The 14,473-nt window shown below is 38.3% G+C and overlaps 1 protein-coding gene and 1 pseudogene across 9 annotated transcripts in view; both read right to left on the bottom strand.

Annotated features, from left to right (window-relative positions):
- The window catches only part of LEPR (leptin receptor), a 155,007-nt gene that overhangs the window by 47,521 nt on the left and 93,013 nt on the right, over positions 1-14,473 (bottom strand). For all 9 annotated transcript variants that reach the window (XM_045035967.1, XM_045035970.1, XM_045035972.1 and 6 more), the window contains one exon: positions 1,387-1,595. In XM_045035967.1, the coding sequence (XP_044891902.1) occupies positions 1,387-1,595 (209 nt within the window). The remainder of the gene's footprint in view (positions 1-1,386; positions 1,596-14,473) is intronic.
- Positions 1,027-1,157, bottom strand: LOC111561992 (annotated as a pseudogene).

Here is a 14,473-nt window from a genome sequence, read left to right as displayed (position 1 = left end):
CATTTCTGGCTCCAGGTGCTTCTAAAAATCACCTGAGAGAATTAGTTTTAAAAAGAGAACATAACAGTATTTTATAAATATTATGTATATTTTTTCCTGTGGTATAATTTCATGATGGAATTGTTCAGGCATCATCATAATTATGTTGTAGAGACCAAAAATATATCCCTAGAAGACAAATTATTTGAAAGTCCTAATGTCAGGGCGCCTGGGTGGCTCAGTCGGTTGAGCATCCGACTTCGCTCAGGTCACGATCTCACGGTCCGTGAGTTCGAGCCCCGCATCAGGCTTTGTGCCGACAGCTCAGAGCCTGGAGCCTGCTTCAGATTCTGTGTCTCCCTCTCTCTCTGCCCCTCCCCCATTCATGCTCTGTCTCTCTCTGTCTCAAAAATAAATAAATGTTAAAAAAAAAAATGAAAGTCCTAATGTTAAAATATGATGTCATATGCATTCATGTGTCATATGTCATATGCAAATCTACATATGCAGATGTCATGTTCAGTAACTTAGAAAGAAATGAAGGTGAGGCCATGTGAAAAACCGTGTGAGATGCCTGGAAAAGTGGCTCTTGTGATGTCAAAAACCATGATGCAATGTAAGGAGTTTGTATACAATGCTTTCAAGAAATACAAGTGGAAAATAGTAACACTGTTACATTACATATTATATATATGTACATACACAAAACTGGGTTAATAATCACATTAAGTGAACACTTGCCTATCTTATTCACATTTGTAATTATATGTTCAAGTGGATCAAAAGAAACTTTGGGAATCTTTGCACTAAAAATCTGGGCCATAACCTATTACTTGAGTTTTTCTTATAATCAGATTTGTACAGCAAATTATTTAGTTGTTTACTTTTTTACTATCCCTGTCTGCTTAATATTGTCTCTGATCTATGAGGCAGAAACTCTGTTTCATTCACCACTGTTTCCCTGGCTCCTAGGTCAGTGGCTGACACACATGAGCCTCTGAGAAACATTTATTGAAGGAAGAAATCCAGGGAAAAAACAAGCTTCTGATTATTTTTGGAAATTATTATCTGATAAGTGAAAACAGGAATAACCAAATGACACGTATCCATTGCACAGATCCAGGATTTAAGAAAAAACGTTTTTACACTTGATCTTAGCCAAAAGGCCGAGAAGCGATAAGAAAAAACGTTTTTAAGAAAGAATTTAACAACTGCAGAGATATCTATATTGTGCTTAAAACATTCTGGAAGCTACTCTTAATAGTTCCTCATACCACATTTACCATCCTTACAGCTCTGGTGAAAGCAAGATAAACTATTGAAAAAAAAAAAACATTTTGTGAGCAATTTTTAACCTGCTTGTGTGACTGATGTTTAGATCTATTATCTCTTTTATACACAACTTACCAACATTTATGGGCTGAACTGACATCATAGGTGACTGAAAAATTACTCCACCAGACGTGATTTTGAAATACATAAGAAGAGTGTGGTTGAGTTTGGCTGTGGGCACAGGCACATGGCATTCACAGCTGTCACGAACACTGCAGTTACACTGAACAGTCAGAAAACTGCCCTTTTGGGGGACCGGAAGTGACTCTTCTAACACTTCAGGCCTATGTGAAAAAAGAAGAGATAAATATTAGTGTAGATGTGGCATGTACTGGATTTACTAAAAACGTATGACAAAAACTTCTGCGCCTCCAGCTTAAAAGGCATCTAGGGAAAAACAAAGGATGCATTATATCAGAGATACAAACATAAGAGTTAAAGCAGGTTAGCCATTAGAAAGAATATCAGCACAGGGGCACTTGGCTGGCTCCGTCGGTAGGGCATGTGACTCTGGATCTTGGAATTGTAAGTTCGCGCCCCAGGTTGGGTATAGAGATGACTTAAAAATAATAAAAAATCTTAAAAGAAATAATACCAGCAACAAGGTACTGAAGCAATAGTGAAGTACCAAAAAGGAAAGAGAAACTGTGATCCTAAAACTCTATATCCAGAGAAAATATCTTTCAAAATAAACATGAAATAAAGGTTTTTTTCAAGCATACCAAAACTGAAAGAATTCGTCACCCATCAGGTGTGTACTATAAAAGCTGCCAAAGAAAATCCATCAGGCAAAAGAAAATGATAGCAGATGGAAGACAGGTTTCACACAAAGAAATGAAAATAACTTTAAAAGGGTATTTACTTGGGAATGTAAGCTGGTGCAGCTGCTCTGGAAAACAGTAGAGAGGTTCCTCAAAAAACTAAAAATAGAACTACCCTACGAGCCAGCAATTGCACTACTAGGCATTTATCCATGGGATACAGGTGTGCTGTTTCGAAGGGATACATGCACTCCCATGTTTATAGCAGCACTATCAACAACAGCCAAAGTACGGAAAGAGCCCAAATGACCATCAATGGATGAATGGATAAAGAACATGTGGTATATACATACAATGGAGTATTACTCGGCAATCAAAAAGAATGAAATCTTGCCATTTGCAACTACATGGATCGAACTAGAGGGTATTATGCTAAGCGAAATTGGTCAGAGAAAGACAAGTATCATATGACTTCACTCATATGAATACTTTTAGAGACAAAACAGATGAACATAAGGGAAGGGAAACAAAAAGAATATAAAAACAGGGAGGGGGACAAAGCATAAGAGACTCATGAATATGGAGAACAAACTGAGGGTTACTGGAGGGATTGTGGGAGGGGGGGTGAGCTAAATGGGTAAGGGGCACTAAGGTAAGCTACTCCTGAAATCATTGTTGCACTATATGCTAACTAATTTGGATGTAAATTTTAAAAAATTAAAATTAAAATAAAAAAAATAAATAATAAATATGGAGAACTGAGGGTTACTGGAGGAGTTGTCGGAGGGGGGATGGGCTAAATGGGTAAGGGGCACTAAGGAATCTACTCCTTAAATCATTGTTTCACTATATGCTAACTAATTTGGATGTAAATTTAAAAAAATAAAAAAATTAAATTAAAAAAAATAATGTGGAGAAAGTTAAAATGGGATTTTTTAAAAGCCTATACACATTTATTTTTGTTCTGTACTGAAAATAAAGACAAGGAGAATCCTTTCCAGATCAAGTAATGAAAATTCTCTGGTTTTTAGAGCCTCTACTCCTTTACCATAGTTTTCTAAAAAATTTAATACCTATTTTAGGATCAATGCTTTGTCCAAATTAATATAAGGAGGATTCTGGGGGATGAAGTTTAGAATTAGCAAAAATAAGAAGGGTTTATATTTTTCCAAGAAAATAGAAAAAAAATCACTGGAAAACAGATTCTTGAATTTTTTCAGTTATTCTAAAATGTCTTGTCTGTGGAAACTATCCAGTTTTCAAAACAACATTATCCTCAGATCTTTGTAACTAGAGCATATTTATTAGATCATGATTTTTTAAAAAAGGGTATTTACTGACTGCTTAAAGCAAAAATAATAACCATGTAGTGTAAGGTTTATAACAGATAGAAGTAAAACATATGACATTGGCTCCAAGCTTGGGAGTGCAGGACATAATATAAGTATGCAGTTGTAATGTTCTCATGTAAGTATAATATTCCTCGGAGGTACATAAGTTAGACTGTGATGAGTTAAAAACCTGTATTACAAATCCCAAAACAACCACTAAAATAACAAAACAAGAAGTTATAGCTTTGGAATCACAATGGTCAAGTCAATAGAGTATTAGTATAGAGAAAAATAGATGAATGGAACAGAATAGAGACGAAGACCTATATGGACAACCAGCTTTCTAGAGAGGTACAAAAGCAAGTCTGTGGAGAAGGGTGGTGAGCAATGGGACATCTATACGCAAAACAAAACAGATTTCAATCCCAACTCACACCAGATTCAAAAATTAATTCAAAATGGGTCATCAGTTCAAATATAAAATCTAAAGCTATAAAACGTCTAGAAGAGAACACGGGAAAAAAATTTGTGACCTTGGGTAAGGTAACATGTCCTTAGATGCAACACCAAAAGCATGATCCATAAAAGAACAAATTCAGATTGGACTCTTCTCAAGATTGAAAACTCCTCTGAAAGAAAGACACTATGAAACAACAAAAAGACAAGCCACAGACTGAGAGAATACATTTCCCAATTATCTATCTAATAAAGCACTTGTCTCCAAAAGATATAAAGATCTCTCAAAACTCAATAATAATAGGGGCTCCTGGGTGGCTCAGTTGGTTAAGCGTCAAACTCTTGGTGTCTGTTCAGGTTATGATCTCACGGTTCATGGGTTCAAGCCCCATGATGGGCTCCACCTGCTGGGGATTCTCTCTCTCTCTCTCTCTCTCTCTCTCTCTCTCTCTCTCTCTCTCTCCCCTTCTTTCTCTGCCCCTCCCCTGCTCTCACTCTCTGTGCGTCTCTCTGAAAATAAATAAACTTTTTTAAAAAGGTTAAAAAAAACCTTGCAAATGGGGAGAGAGTATTAATATTTAGACATGATCACTGCCTTCAGAAATATTGCAGCCCTTTTGGAGGGAAAAACTGTAAGTGATAAATATACAAATTCAGTGCAGGGAAAGCAATGCTTTAGAAACTCTGCTAACTAGCACATACCTGAAAATTCAGATATAAACACAACATGAAAGAAATGGGCCCGAATCGTTCATACATATACCCCTAGTATTAAATGTTGTGAATTATGATAGATTTTCATGTTTCCTGAGATAGACTTTAGTATTACTTTAGACCTAAAAGAAATCAATCAAGAAACAACATTTCCAGGCCTTTTAAGGTGCAAATCAGTCTATTGGGCGCTGTGTAAGGGATAATCCTATTGTGGGAAGCACACTAAATTAAACTGAGACCTAAAATTAAGTCCTGTTTGCTTATGAGCCATAGTCAGAGAGTTCCTTTTGTGAGCTTTGGTTTCCACAATCAGTAAAACAGAGAAAAATGCCTGCACTACTCACCTTTACAAGGCTATTGTAAGTATTAAAGAGGATAACATAAAAGGATTTTTGAAAACTTTAAAGTGCTATATACTCATAAGATACCATTTTGGTTTTTTTTTTAATATGAAATTTACTGTCAAATTGGTTTCCATACAACACCCAGTGCTCATCCCAACAGGTGCCCTCCTCAATGCCCATCACCCACTTTCCCCTCCCTCCCACCCCCCATCAACCCTCAGTTTATTCTCAGTTTTTAAGAGACTCTTATTGTTTCCCTCCTTCCCTCTCTGTCCCCCGTGGTCTTCTGTCAAGTTTCCCAGGATCCACGTAAGAGTAAAAACATATGGTATCTGTCTTTCTCTGTATGACTAATTTCACTTAGCATAACACTCTCCAGTTCCATCTACGTTGCTACATAAGGCCATAATTCATTCTTTCTCATTGCCAAGTAGTATTCCATTGTATATATAAACCACATCTTCTTTCTCCATTCATCCATTGATGGACATTTAGGCTCTTTCCATAATTTGGATATTGTTGCAGGTGCTACTATAAACACTGGGTTGCAAGTGCTCCTATGCATCAGCACTCCTGTATCCCTTGGGTAAATTCCTAGAAGTGCTATTGCTGGGTCATAGGGTAGATCTATTTTTAATTTTTTGAGAAACCTCTACACTGTTTTCTAGAGTGGCTGTACCAGTTTGCATTCCCACAAGCAGTGCAAGAGGGTTCCCGTTTCTCCACATCCTCGCCAGCATCTATAGTCTCCTGAATTGTTCATTTTAGCCACTCTGACTGGCATGAGGTGACATCTGAGTGTGGTTTTGATTTGTATTTCCCTGATGAGTGACATTGACCATTTTTTCATGTGCCTATTGGCCATCTGGATGTCTTCTTTAGAGAAGTGTCTATTCATGTCTTCTGCCCATTTCTTCACTGGATTATTTGTTTTTTGGGTGTGGAGTTTGGTGAGTTCTTTATAGATTTTGGATACTAGCCCTTTGTCCAATATGTCATTTGCAAATATCTTTTCCCATTCCATCGGCTGCCTTTTAGTTTTGTTGATTGTTTCCTTTGCAGTGCAGAAGTTTTTTAATTCATGAGGTCCCAAAGGTTCATTTTTGCTTTTAATTCCCTTGCCTTTGGAGATGTGTCAAGTAAGAAACTGCTATGGCTGAGGTCAGAGAGATTTTTTCCTGCTTTCTCCTCTAGGGTTTTGATGGTTTCCTGCCTCACATTCAGGTCCTTTATCCATTTTGAATTTATTTTTGTGAATGGTGTAAGAGAGTGGTCTAGTTTCATTCTTCTGCATGTTGCTGTCCAGTTCTCCCAGCACCATTGGTTAAAGAGACTGTCTTTTTCCATTGGATATTCTTTCCTGCTTTGTCAAAGATTAGTTGGCCATGCTTTTGTGGGTCCAATTCTGGAGTCTCTATTCTATTCCATCGGTCTATGTGTCTGTTTTTGTGCCAATGCCATGCTGTCTTGATGACTACAGCTTTGTAGTAGAGGCTCAAGTCTGGGATTGTGATGCCTCCTGCTTTGGTTTTCTTCTTCAAAATTACTTTGGCTATTCGGGGTCTTCTGTGGTTCCATACAAATTTTAGGATTGCTTGTTCTAGCTTCAAGAAGAATGCTGGTGCAATTTTGATTGGGATTGCATTGAATGTGTAGATAGCTTTGGGTAGTATTGACATTTTAACAATATTTATTCTTCCAATTCATGAGCATGGAATGTTTTTCCATTTCTTTGTATCTTCTTCAATTTCTTCATAAGCTTTCTATAGTTTTCAGCATACAGATCTTTTACATCTTTGGTTAGGTTTATTCCTAGGTATTTTATGCTTCTTGGTGCAATTGTGAATGGGATCAGTTTATTTTCTTTCTGTTGTTTCATTATTAGTGTATAAGAATGCAACTGATTTCTATACATTGATTTTGTATCCTGCAACTTTGCTGAATTCATGTATCAGTTCTAGCTGATTTTTGGTGGAGCCTATTGGGTTTTCCATGTAGAGTATCATGTCATCTGCAAAATTGAAAGCTTGACTTCATCTTTGCCAATTTTGATGCCTCTCATTTCCTTTTGTTGTTTGATTGCTGATGCTAAAACTTCCAACACTATGTTAAACAACAGCTGTGAGAGTGGACATCCCTGTTGTGTTCCTGATCTCAGGGGGAAAGCTTTCAGTTTTTCCCCATTGAGGATGATGTTAGCTGTGGGCTTTTCATAAATGGCTTTTATGATCTTTAAGTATGTTCCTTCTATCCCGACTTTCTCAAGGGTTTTTATTAAGAAAGGATGCTGAATTTTGTCAAATGCTTTTTCTGCATCGATTGACAGGACATATGGTTCTTATCTTTTCTTTTCTTAATGTGATGTATCACATTGATTGATTTGCAAATATTTCAATATTTGCATCCCCAGCCCTGCATCCCAGGAATGAATCCCACTTGATCATGGTGAATAATTCTTTTTATATGCTGTTGAATTTGATTTGCTAGAATCTTGTCGAGAATTTTTGCCTCCATATTCATCAGGGACATTGGCTTGTGGTTCTCTTTTTTTGCTGGGTCTCTGGTTTGGGAATCAAAGTAATGCTGGCTTCATAGAATGAGTCTGGAAGTTTTCCTTCCCTTTCTATTTTTTGGAACAGCTTGAGACAGATAGGTATTCTATGTCTCATAGAATTCCCCAGGGAAGCCATCTGGTCCTGGATTCTTATTTGTTGGGAGATTTTTGATAACTGATTCAACTTCTTCACTGGTTATGGGTCTATTCAAATTTTCTATTTCTTCCTGTTTGAGTTTTGGAAGTGTGTGGGTGCTTAGGAATTTGTCCATTTCTTCCAGGTTGTCCAGTTTGTTGGCATATAATTTTTCATAGTATTTCCTGATAATTGCTTGTACTTCTGAGGGATTAGTTATAATAATTCCATTTTCATTCATGATTTTATCTATTTGGGTCCTCTCCCCTTTCTTTTTGAGAAGCCTGGCTACAGGTTTATCAATTTTGTTTATTTTTCAAAAAACCAACTCTTGGTTTCATTGACCTGCTCTACTGTTTTTTTTAGATTCTAGATTGTTTATTTCTGCTCTGATCTTTATTATTTCTCTTCTTCTGCTGGGTTTGGGGTGTCTTTGCTGCTCTGCTTCTATTTCCTTTAGGTGTGCTGTTAGATTTTGTATTTGGGATTTTTCTTGTTTCTTGAGATAGGCCTGGATTGCAATGTATTTTCCTCTCAGGACTGCCTTCGCTGCATCCCAAAGCGTTTGGATTGCTGTATTTTCATTTTCGTTTGTTTCCATATATTTTTTAATTTCTTCTCTAATTGCCTGGTTGACCCATTCATTCTTTAGTAGGGTGTTCTTTAACCTCCATGCTTTTGGAGGTTTTCCAGACTTTTTCCTGTGGTTGATTTCAAGCTTCATAGCATTGTGGTCTGAAAGTATGCTTGGTATGATTTCAATTCTTGTATACTTATGAAGGGCTGTTTTGTGACCCAGAATGTGATCTATCTTAGAGAATGTTCCATGTGCACTTGAGAAGAAAGTATATTCTGTTGCTTTGGGATGCAGAGTTCTAAATATATCTGTTAAGTCCATCTGTTCCAATGTATCATTCAGAGCCCTTGTTTCTTTATTGACCGTGTGTCTAGATGATCTATCCATTTCTGTAAGTGGGGTGTTAAAGTCCCCTGCAATTACCACATTCTTATCAATAAGGTTGCTTATGTTTGTAATTGTTTTAAATATTTGGGGGCTCCCGTATTTGGCACATAGACATTTATAATTGTTAGCTCTTCCTAATGGATAGACCCTGTAATTATTATATAATGCCCTTCTTCATCTGTTGTTACAGCCTTTAATTTATTTATTTATTTATTTATTTTTAAATTTTTTTTTCCACGTTTATTTATTTTTGGGACAGAGAGAGACAGAGCATGAACGGGCGAGGGGCAGAGAGAGAGGGAGACACAGAATCGGAAACAGGCTCCAGGCTCTGAGCCATCAGCCCAGAGCCCGACGCGGGGCTCGAACTCACGGACCGCGGGATCGTGACCTGGCTGAAGTCGGATGCTTAACCGACTGCGCCACCCAGGCGCCCCTACGGCCTTTAATTTAAAGTCTAGTTTGTCTGATATAAGTATGGCACTCCAGCTCTCTTTTGACTTCCAGTGGCATGATAAATAGTTCTCCATCCCCTCACTCTCAATCTGAAGGTGTCCTCAGGTCTAAAATGAGTCTCTTGTAGACAGCAAATAGATAGGTCTTGTTTTTTTCTCCATTCTGATACCCTATGTCTTTTGGTTGGTGCATTTAGTCTATTTACGTTCAGTGTTATTATAGAAAGATATGAGTTTAGAGTCATTGTGATGTCTGTATGTTCATGCTTATAGCGATGTCTCTGGTACTTTGTCTCACAGGATCCCCCTTAGGATCTCTTGTAGGGCTGGTTTAGTGGTGATGAATTCCTTCAGTTTTTGTTTGTTTGGGAAGACCTTTATCTCTCCTTCTATTCTAAATGACAGATTTGCTGCGTAAAGGATTCTTGGCTGCATATTTTTTCTGTTCATCACATTGAAGATTTCCTGCCATTCCTTTTTGGCCTGCCAAGTTTCAGTAGAGAGATCCGTCACGAGTCTTATCGGTCTCCCTTTATATGTTAGAGCACATTTATCCCTAGCTGCTTTCAGAATTTTCTCTTTATCCTTGTATGTTACCAGTTTCATTATGATATGTTGTGCAGAAGATTGATTCAAGTTACGTCTGAAGGGAGTTCTCTGTGCCTCTTGGATTTCAATGCCTTTTTCCTTCCCCGGATCAGGGAAGTTCTCAGCTATTATTTCTTCAAGTACACCTTCAACACCTTTCCCTCTATCTTCCTCCTCTGGAATACCAATTATGTGTAGATTATTTCTCTTTAGTGCATCATTTAGTTCTCTAATTTTCCGCTCATACTCCTGGATTTTTTTATCTTTTTCTCAGCTTCCTCTTTTTCTCAGCTTCCTCTTTTTCTATAATTTTATCTTCTAGTTCACCTATTCTCTCCTCTGCCTCTTCAATCCAAGCTGTGGTTGTCTCCATTTTATTTTGCAGCTCATGTATAGCATCTTTTAGCTCCTCCTGGCTGTTCCTTAGTCCCTTGATCTCTGTAGGAAGAGATTCTCTGCTGTCCTCTATACTGTTTTCAAGCCCAGCGATTAATTTTATGACTATTATTCTAAATTCACTTTCTGTTATATTGTTTAAATCCTTTTTGATCAGTTCGTTAGCTGTTGTTATTTTCTGGAGATTCTTTTGAGGGGAATTCTTCCGCTTGGTCATTTTGGATAGTCCCTGGAGTGGTGCGGGACTGCGGGGCACTTCCCTTGTGCTGTCTTGAATAACTTGCATTAGTGGGCGGGACCACAGTCAGACCTTATGTCTGCCCCCAGCCCACTGCTGGGGCCACAGTCAGACTGGTGTGTACCTTCTCTTCCCCTTTCCTAGGGGCGGGATTCACTGTGGGGTGCCGTGGCCTGTCTGGGCTACTTGCACACTGCTAGGCTTGTGATGCTGGGGATCTGGCGTATTAGCTGGGGTGGATCGGCAAGGTACACAGTGGCAGGAGGGGCAGGCTCAGCTCACTTTTCCTTCAGTGATCCGCTTCAGGAGGGGTTCTGCGGCACCAGGAGTGAGTCAGACCCTCCGCTGGAGGGATGGATCCGCAGAAGCACAGCGTTGGGTGTTTGTGGGTGTTTGCGTGGTGCAAGCAAGTTCCCTGGCAGGAACTGGTTCCCTTTGGGATTTTGGCTGGGGGATGGGCGAGGGAGATGGCGCTAGCGAGCACCTTTGTTCCCCGCCAAGCTGAGCTCTGTCATCCGGGGCTCAACAACTCTCCCTCCCGTTGTCCTCCAGCCCTCCCGATCTCCGAGCAGAGCTGTTAGCTTATAACCTTCCAGATGTTAAGTCCCGCTTGCTTCTGAACACACTCCATCCGGCCCCTCCACTTTTGCAAGACAGACTCGGGGGCTCTGCTTGGCCAGCTGGCTGCCCCTCCGCCCTGGTTCCTTCCCGTCAGTCCGTGGAGCGCGTACCGCCTCTCCACCCTTCCTACCCTCTTCTGTGGGCCTCTCGTCTACGTTTGGCTCCAGAGAATCTGTTCTGCTAGCCTTCTGGTGGTTTTCTGGGTTATTTAGGCAGGTATGGGTGGAATCTAAGTGATCAGCAGGACGCGGTGAGCCCAGCATCCTCCTACACCGCCATCTTCCTCCGGCACCTGCTCGCAACAAACTCATTATTTTTTTAAAAAAGCATTTCCACTCAGAAATTTCCCAAACTACCACAACAGATAACCCCATCATGAAACTCTAAAAATCAATCTAAAACTAATTCTCAAAGTGTTCTATACAGGGGTGAGAAAACTACAGCCCACAGGCCAAATAAACTCGTTTTTTGTACAGTTTGTGAACTAAGAATGGTTTCTTACATTTTCAGAAGGTAAAAAAAAAAAAAAAAGAGGAAGAATGTCCTGTGATACAAGGAAATTGCATAAAATTCAAATTTCAATGTCCATTAACATTCTCAAGTTTATTCATTTATATATTTGCATATGGCTACAAGGTTGTGATAGGGACAGTATGGACCAAAAAGTCTAAAATATTTGCTATCTGGGGGTGCTTGGGTGGCTCAGTTGGTTAAGTGTCCAACTTCGGTTCAGGTCATGATCTCACAGTTTGTGAGTTCCAGCCCCACGTTGGGCTCTGTGCTGACAGCTCAGAGCCTGGAGTCTGTTTCAGATTCTGTGTCTCCCTCTCTCCCTGTCCTTCCCCCATTCATGCTCTGTCTGTCTCTGTCTCTCTCTCTCTCTCTCTCAAAAATAAATAAATATTAAAAAAAATTTTTTTTTTAAATATTTGCTATCTGGCCCTTAAAGAAAACATTTTTCAATCCCAGCTACTGGCCAAAAACATTTTGTACTCCTTACTGCTGGGTACTTGAAAGGCAAAGGACACAAAAATAAAGAATCCACATTAAATATATCATCAAATTTCATTATATAGCATATTTACAATTGACATAAAAACAGCTGGAGGATCACGATCTAATTCAACTTTTCAAAGAAAAAGTAAGTAAGAAACTGAATAAGAAACTGAGGCTTGGAGACCATACAGACCTGAAACTCATTTGAAGCCTATGCTTACATGCTCACTGCTCACTTCATTATGCCCAACATATCTTATTATCACAGGAGACATTTCACTGCTACTGTTGCCATTTTATTTAGGGGATTCATAGAGACATCGGTAGCCACAACTAAAAACTTATTATAATCTGAATCATCTCAATATTTCTATAGATCAGAACTTTAAAGAATTAGAGAATTATTTCAAATTACTTTTTCCATGAGGAAAACATTAGATATTTCTCATATGTGTGAGAGCATAAGCTTTTCAAAGTTTGTGTGAAACCTGGAATACACGAGCCTTGTTATTGCCAAAGCCTTTGTTATTTGTCAAAGTCAGCATAAGAACTTCTTTTACCTTCCAAAAGAAGTTTGAAGTTATTTGTGAACATCAAACAACACTCTAAATTTTGATCATTTTAATGTATAAGGATTAAAATGATGATCAAATTTTTAAAAAAAGAAAGAGATACTTTGGCTTAAAATATCCAAAACTTAATAATTTCTGAAATCCTTGAAAACTTTTTATGCAGCAAAATATCTTATATCTTGCCAGTACACACATAAATTCAGTGCCACTATTTATTTAATCCTATATGTGAGTAAACTTTACTTAGAAGTGAAAATAGTAAAAAAAAATTTTTTTTCTCAAATTTTACATTTGGCTACTTTGCAAATTTCATCACTTGGGCAATTTTTCTACTCAGAAGTTAGATATACAAATATTTATTACTGAAATTTCATTTCTGGTAGCCACAGTGGTTTACAGAGAACACATTCTGTCCTCTGACCTTCTGTCAAATTATTCATTCCCAGAATTACTTTTCCATGAATATATTAAAACTTCTCTAAGCAATGATCTACACTAAGTTACTACAGAAATAGCATCAAATGGTGCCATCCAAGTTCCTGACTGTGACATAAACTGAGAGCAAACTACAGTAGACAAACCAATACATAGGAATTGTTTAAAACTTACTTTTATATATCATTTGAACAGGTCACTTTAAGTCTATACAAATTTTACCAAATCTATACAAATGTTACCCAAAAAATCTACTTTGCCAATCCCCAAAATTTCAAAGACCAGGTCAGTGTTCCAGACTGGTCTCGTCATCATAATCACCTGGAGACTTGTTAAAACTAGATTCCTAGACCCTCCATGAAGAAGTCAGTAGGTCTGGTGCTAAAGAATCTGTTTTCAAGAAGTCTTAGATGAGTGGTTCTCAAAGTTTAGTCCCAAACCAGTAGCATCAGTATCACCTGGAACTTGATTGAAATGCAAATAACTGGTTCCACTTTATATCTTGTGAATCAGCTCCAAGTGAGAAGTAATGGCCTAGATAAATCTCATCAAGGAGACAAGTTTAAGAAGCATTTTGTAAAACATGAAGTATTCTTCAGATGTAAGATAGTGCCAAACAAATGGAAAATCAACAAGGATAAAAGAGACGAAGAAAAAAGAAAAAGACTGAAAACAAAAACAAATGAACCTTAATGTATATCGAATTAACAATACAACCATGTGGGTAGAGGGGGAGGGATATCCTAATTAACTTTGGAACACAGTATTTTGACCTTGTAACCCTTAGCCTTAGCACAGGCAAAATGAGTGTAAACAAATACTAGCAACTCTAGTTAGCATGCTTGTTTTTCACAGTGGTATAGGTTACCAATTCCAAAACTACTTTACATGTATTCTACGACTGAGCAAATGGGTTATATATCGTGGGAAATGGAAGCCAGGTTTCTTACTGGTGGAAGAAAGAGAAGAAAGAAGGGCAAGGAAGGGAGAGGGAAGGGAAGAGAAGGAGTGAAGAAAGGAAAAAAGGAAAAGGGAAGACTAGAATGTATCCTATGGTTTGGGGCTAAAATGGGAGATATTAGGGGCACCTGGATGGCTCAGTCAGTTAAGCGTCCAACTCTTAGTTTTGGCTCAGGTCATGATCTCAAGGTTCATGAGTTCAAGCCCCACATCTGGCTCTATGCTGAAGGTGAAAAGTCTGCTTCAGATTCTCTCTCTCTCCCTCTCTCTCTCCCCCTCCCCTGCTGATACACTCCCACTCTCTAAATAAATAAATAAACAAGCTTTAAAAAGTAATAAAATGGGAAATGTTAGTATGAATACCTACTCTTAATATATGTATATACAGATACAGAAATATAGATTTGTGTATATTATATATAAACCTTGCATATATTGTGTACGTACATACATGTATCTAGTACATACATACACGTATCTGAGAAGGCCCAGATGTTTCAACAATGCCACTCAAGTAACAATGAGCATCTAGCTCCCAGATACTGCTTTGTAAATACCATTCTCCAATAAAAAGGAAGCAGGGCTCCTTGGAGAAATGGCTGACTCCAGTATTACAGCAAGGAAAGTATATAATCAACCTG

The sequence above is a fragment of the Felis catus genome, chromosome C1, assembly GCF_018350175.1.
Source record: "Felis catus isolate Fca126 chromosome C1, F.catus_Fca126_mat1.0, whole genome shotgun sequence".
NCBI classification, from domain to species: Eukaryota; Metazoa; Chordata; class Mammalia; order Carnivora; family Felidae; genus Felis; species Felis catus.
Note: the sequence above shows the minus strand (reverse complement) of the source record. Positions and strands in the feature narration are given on the sequence as shown.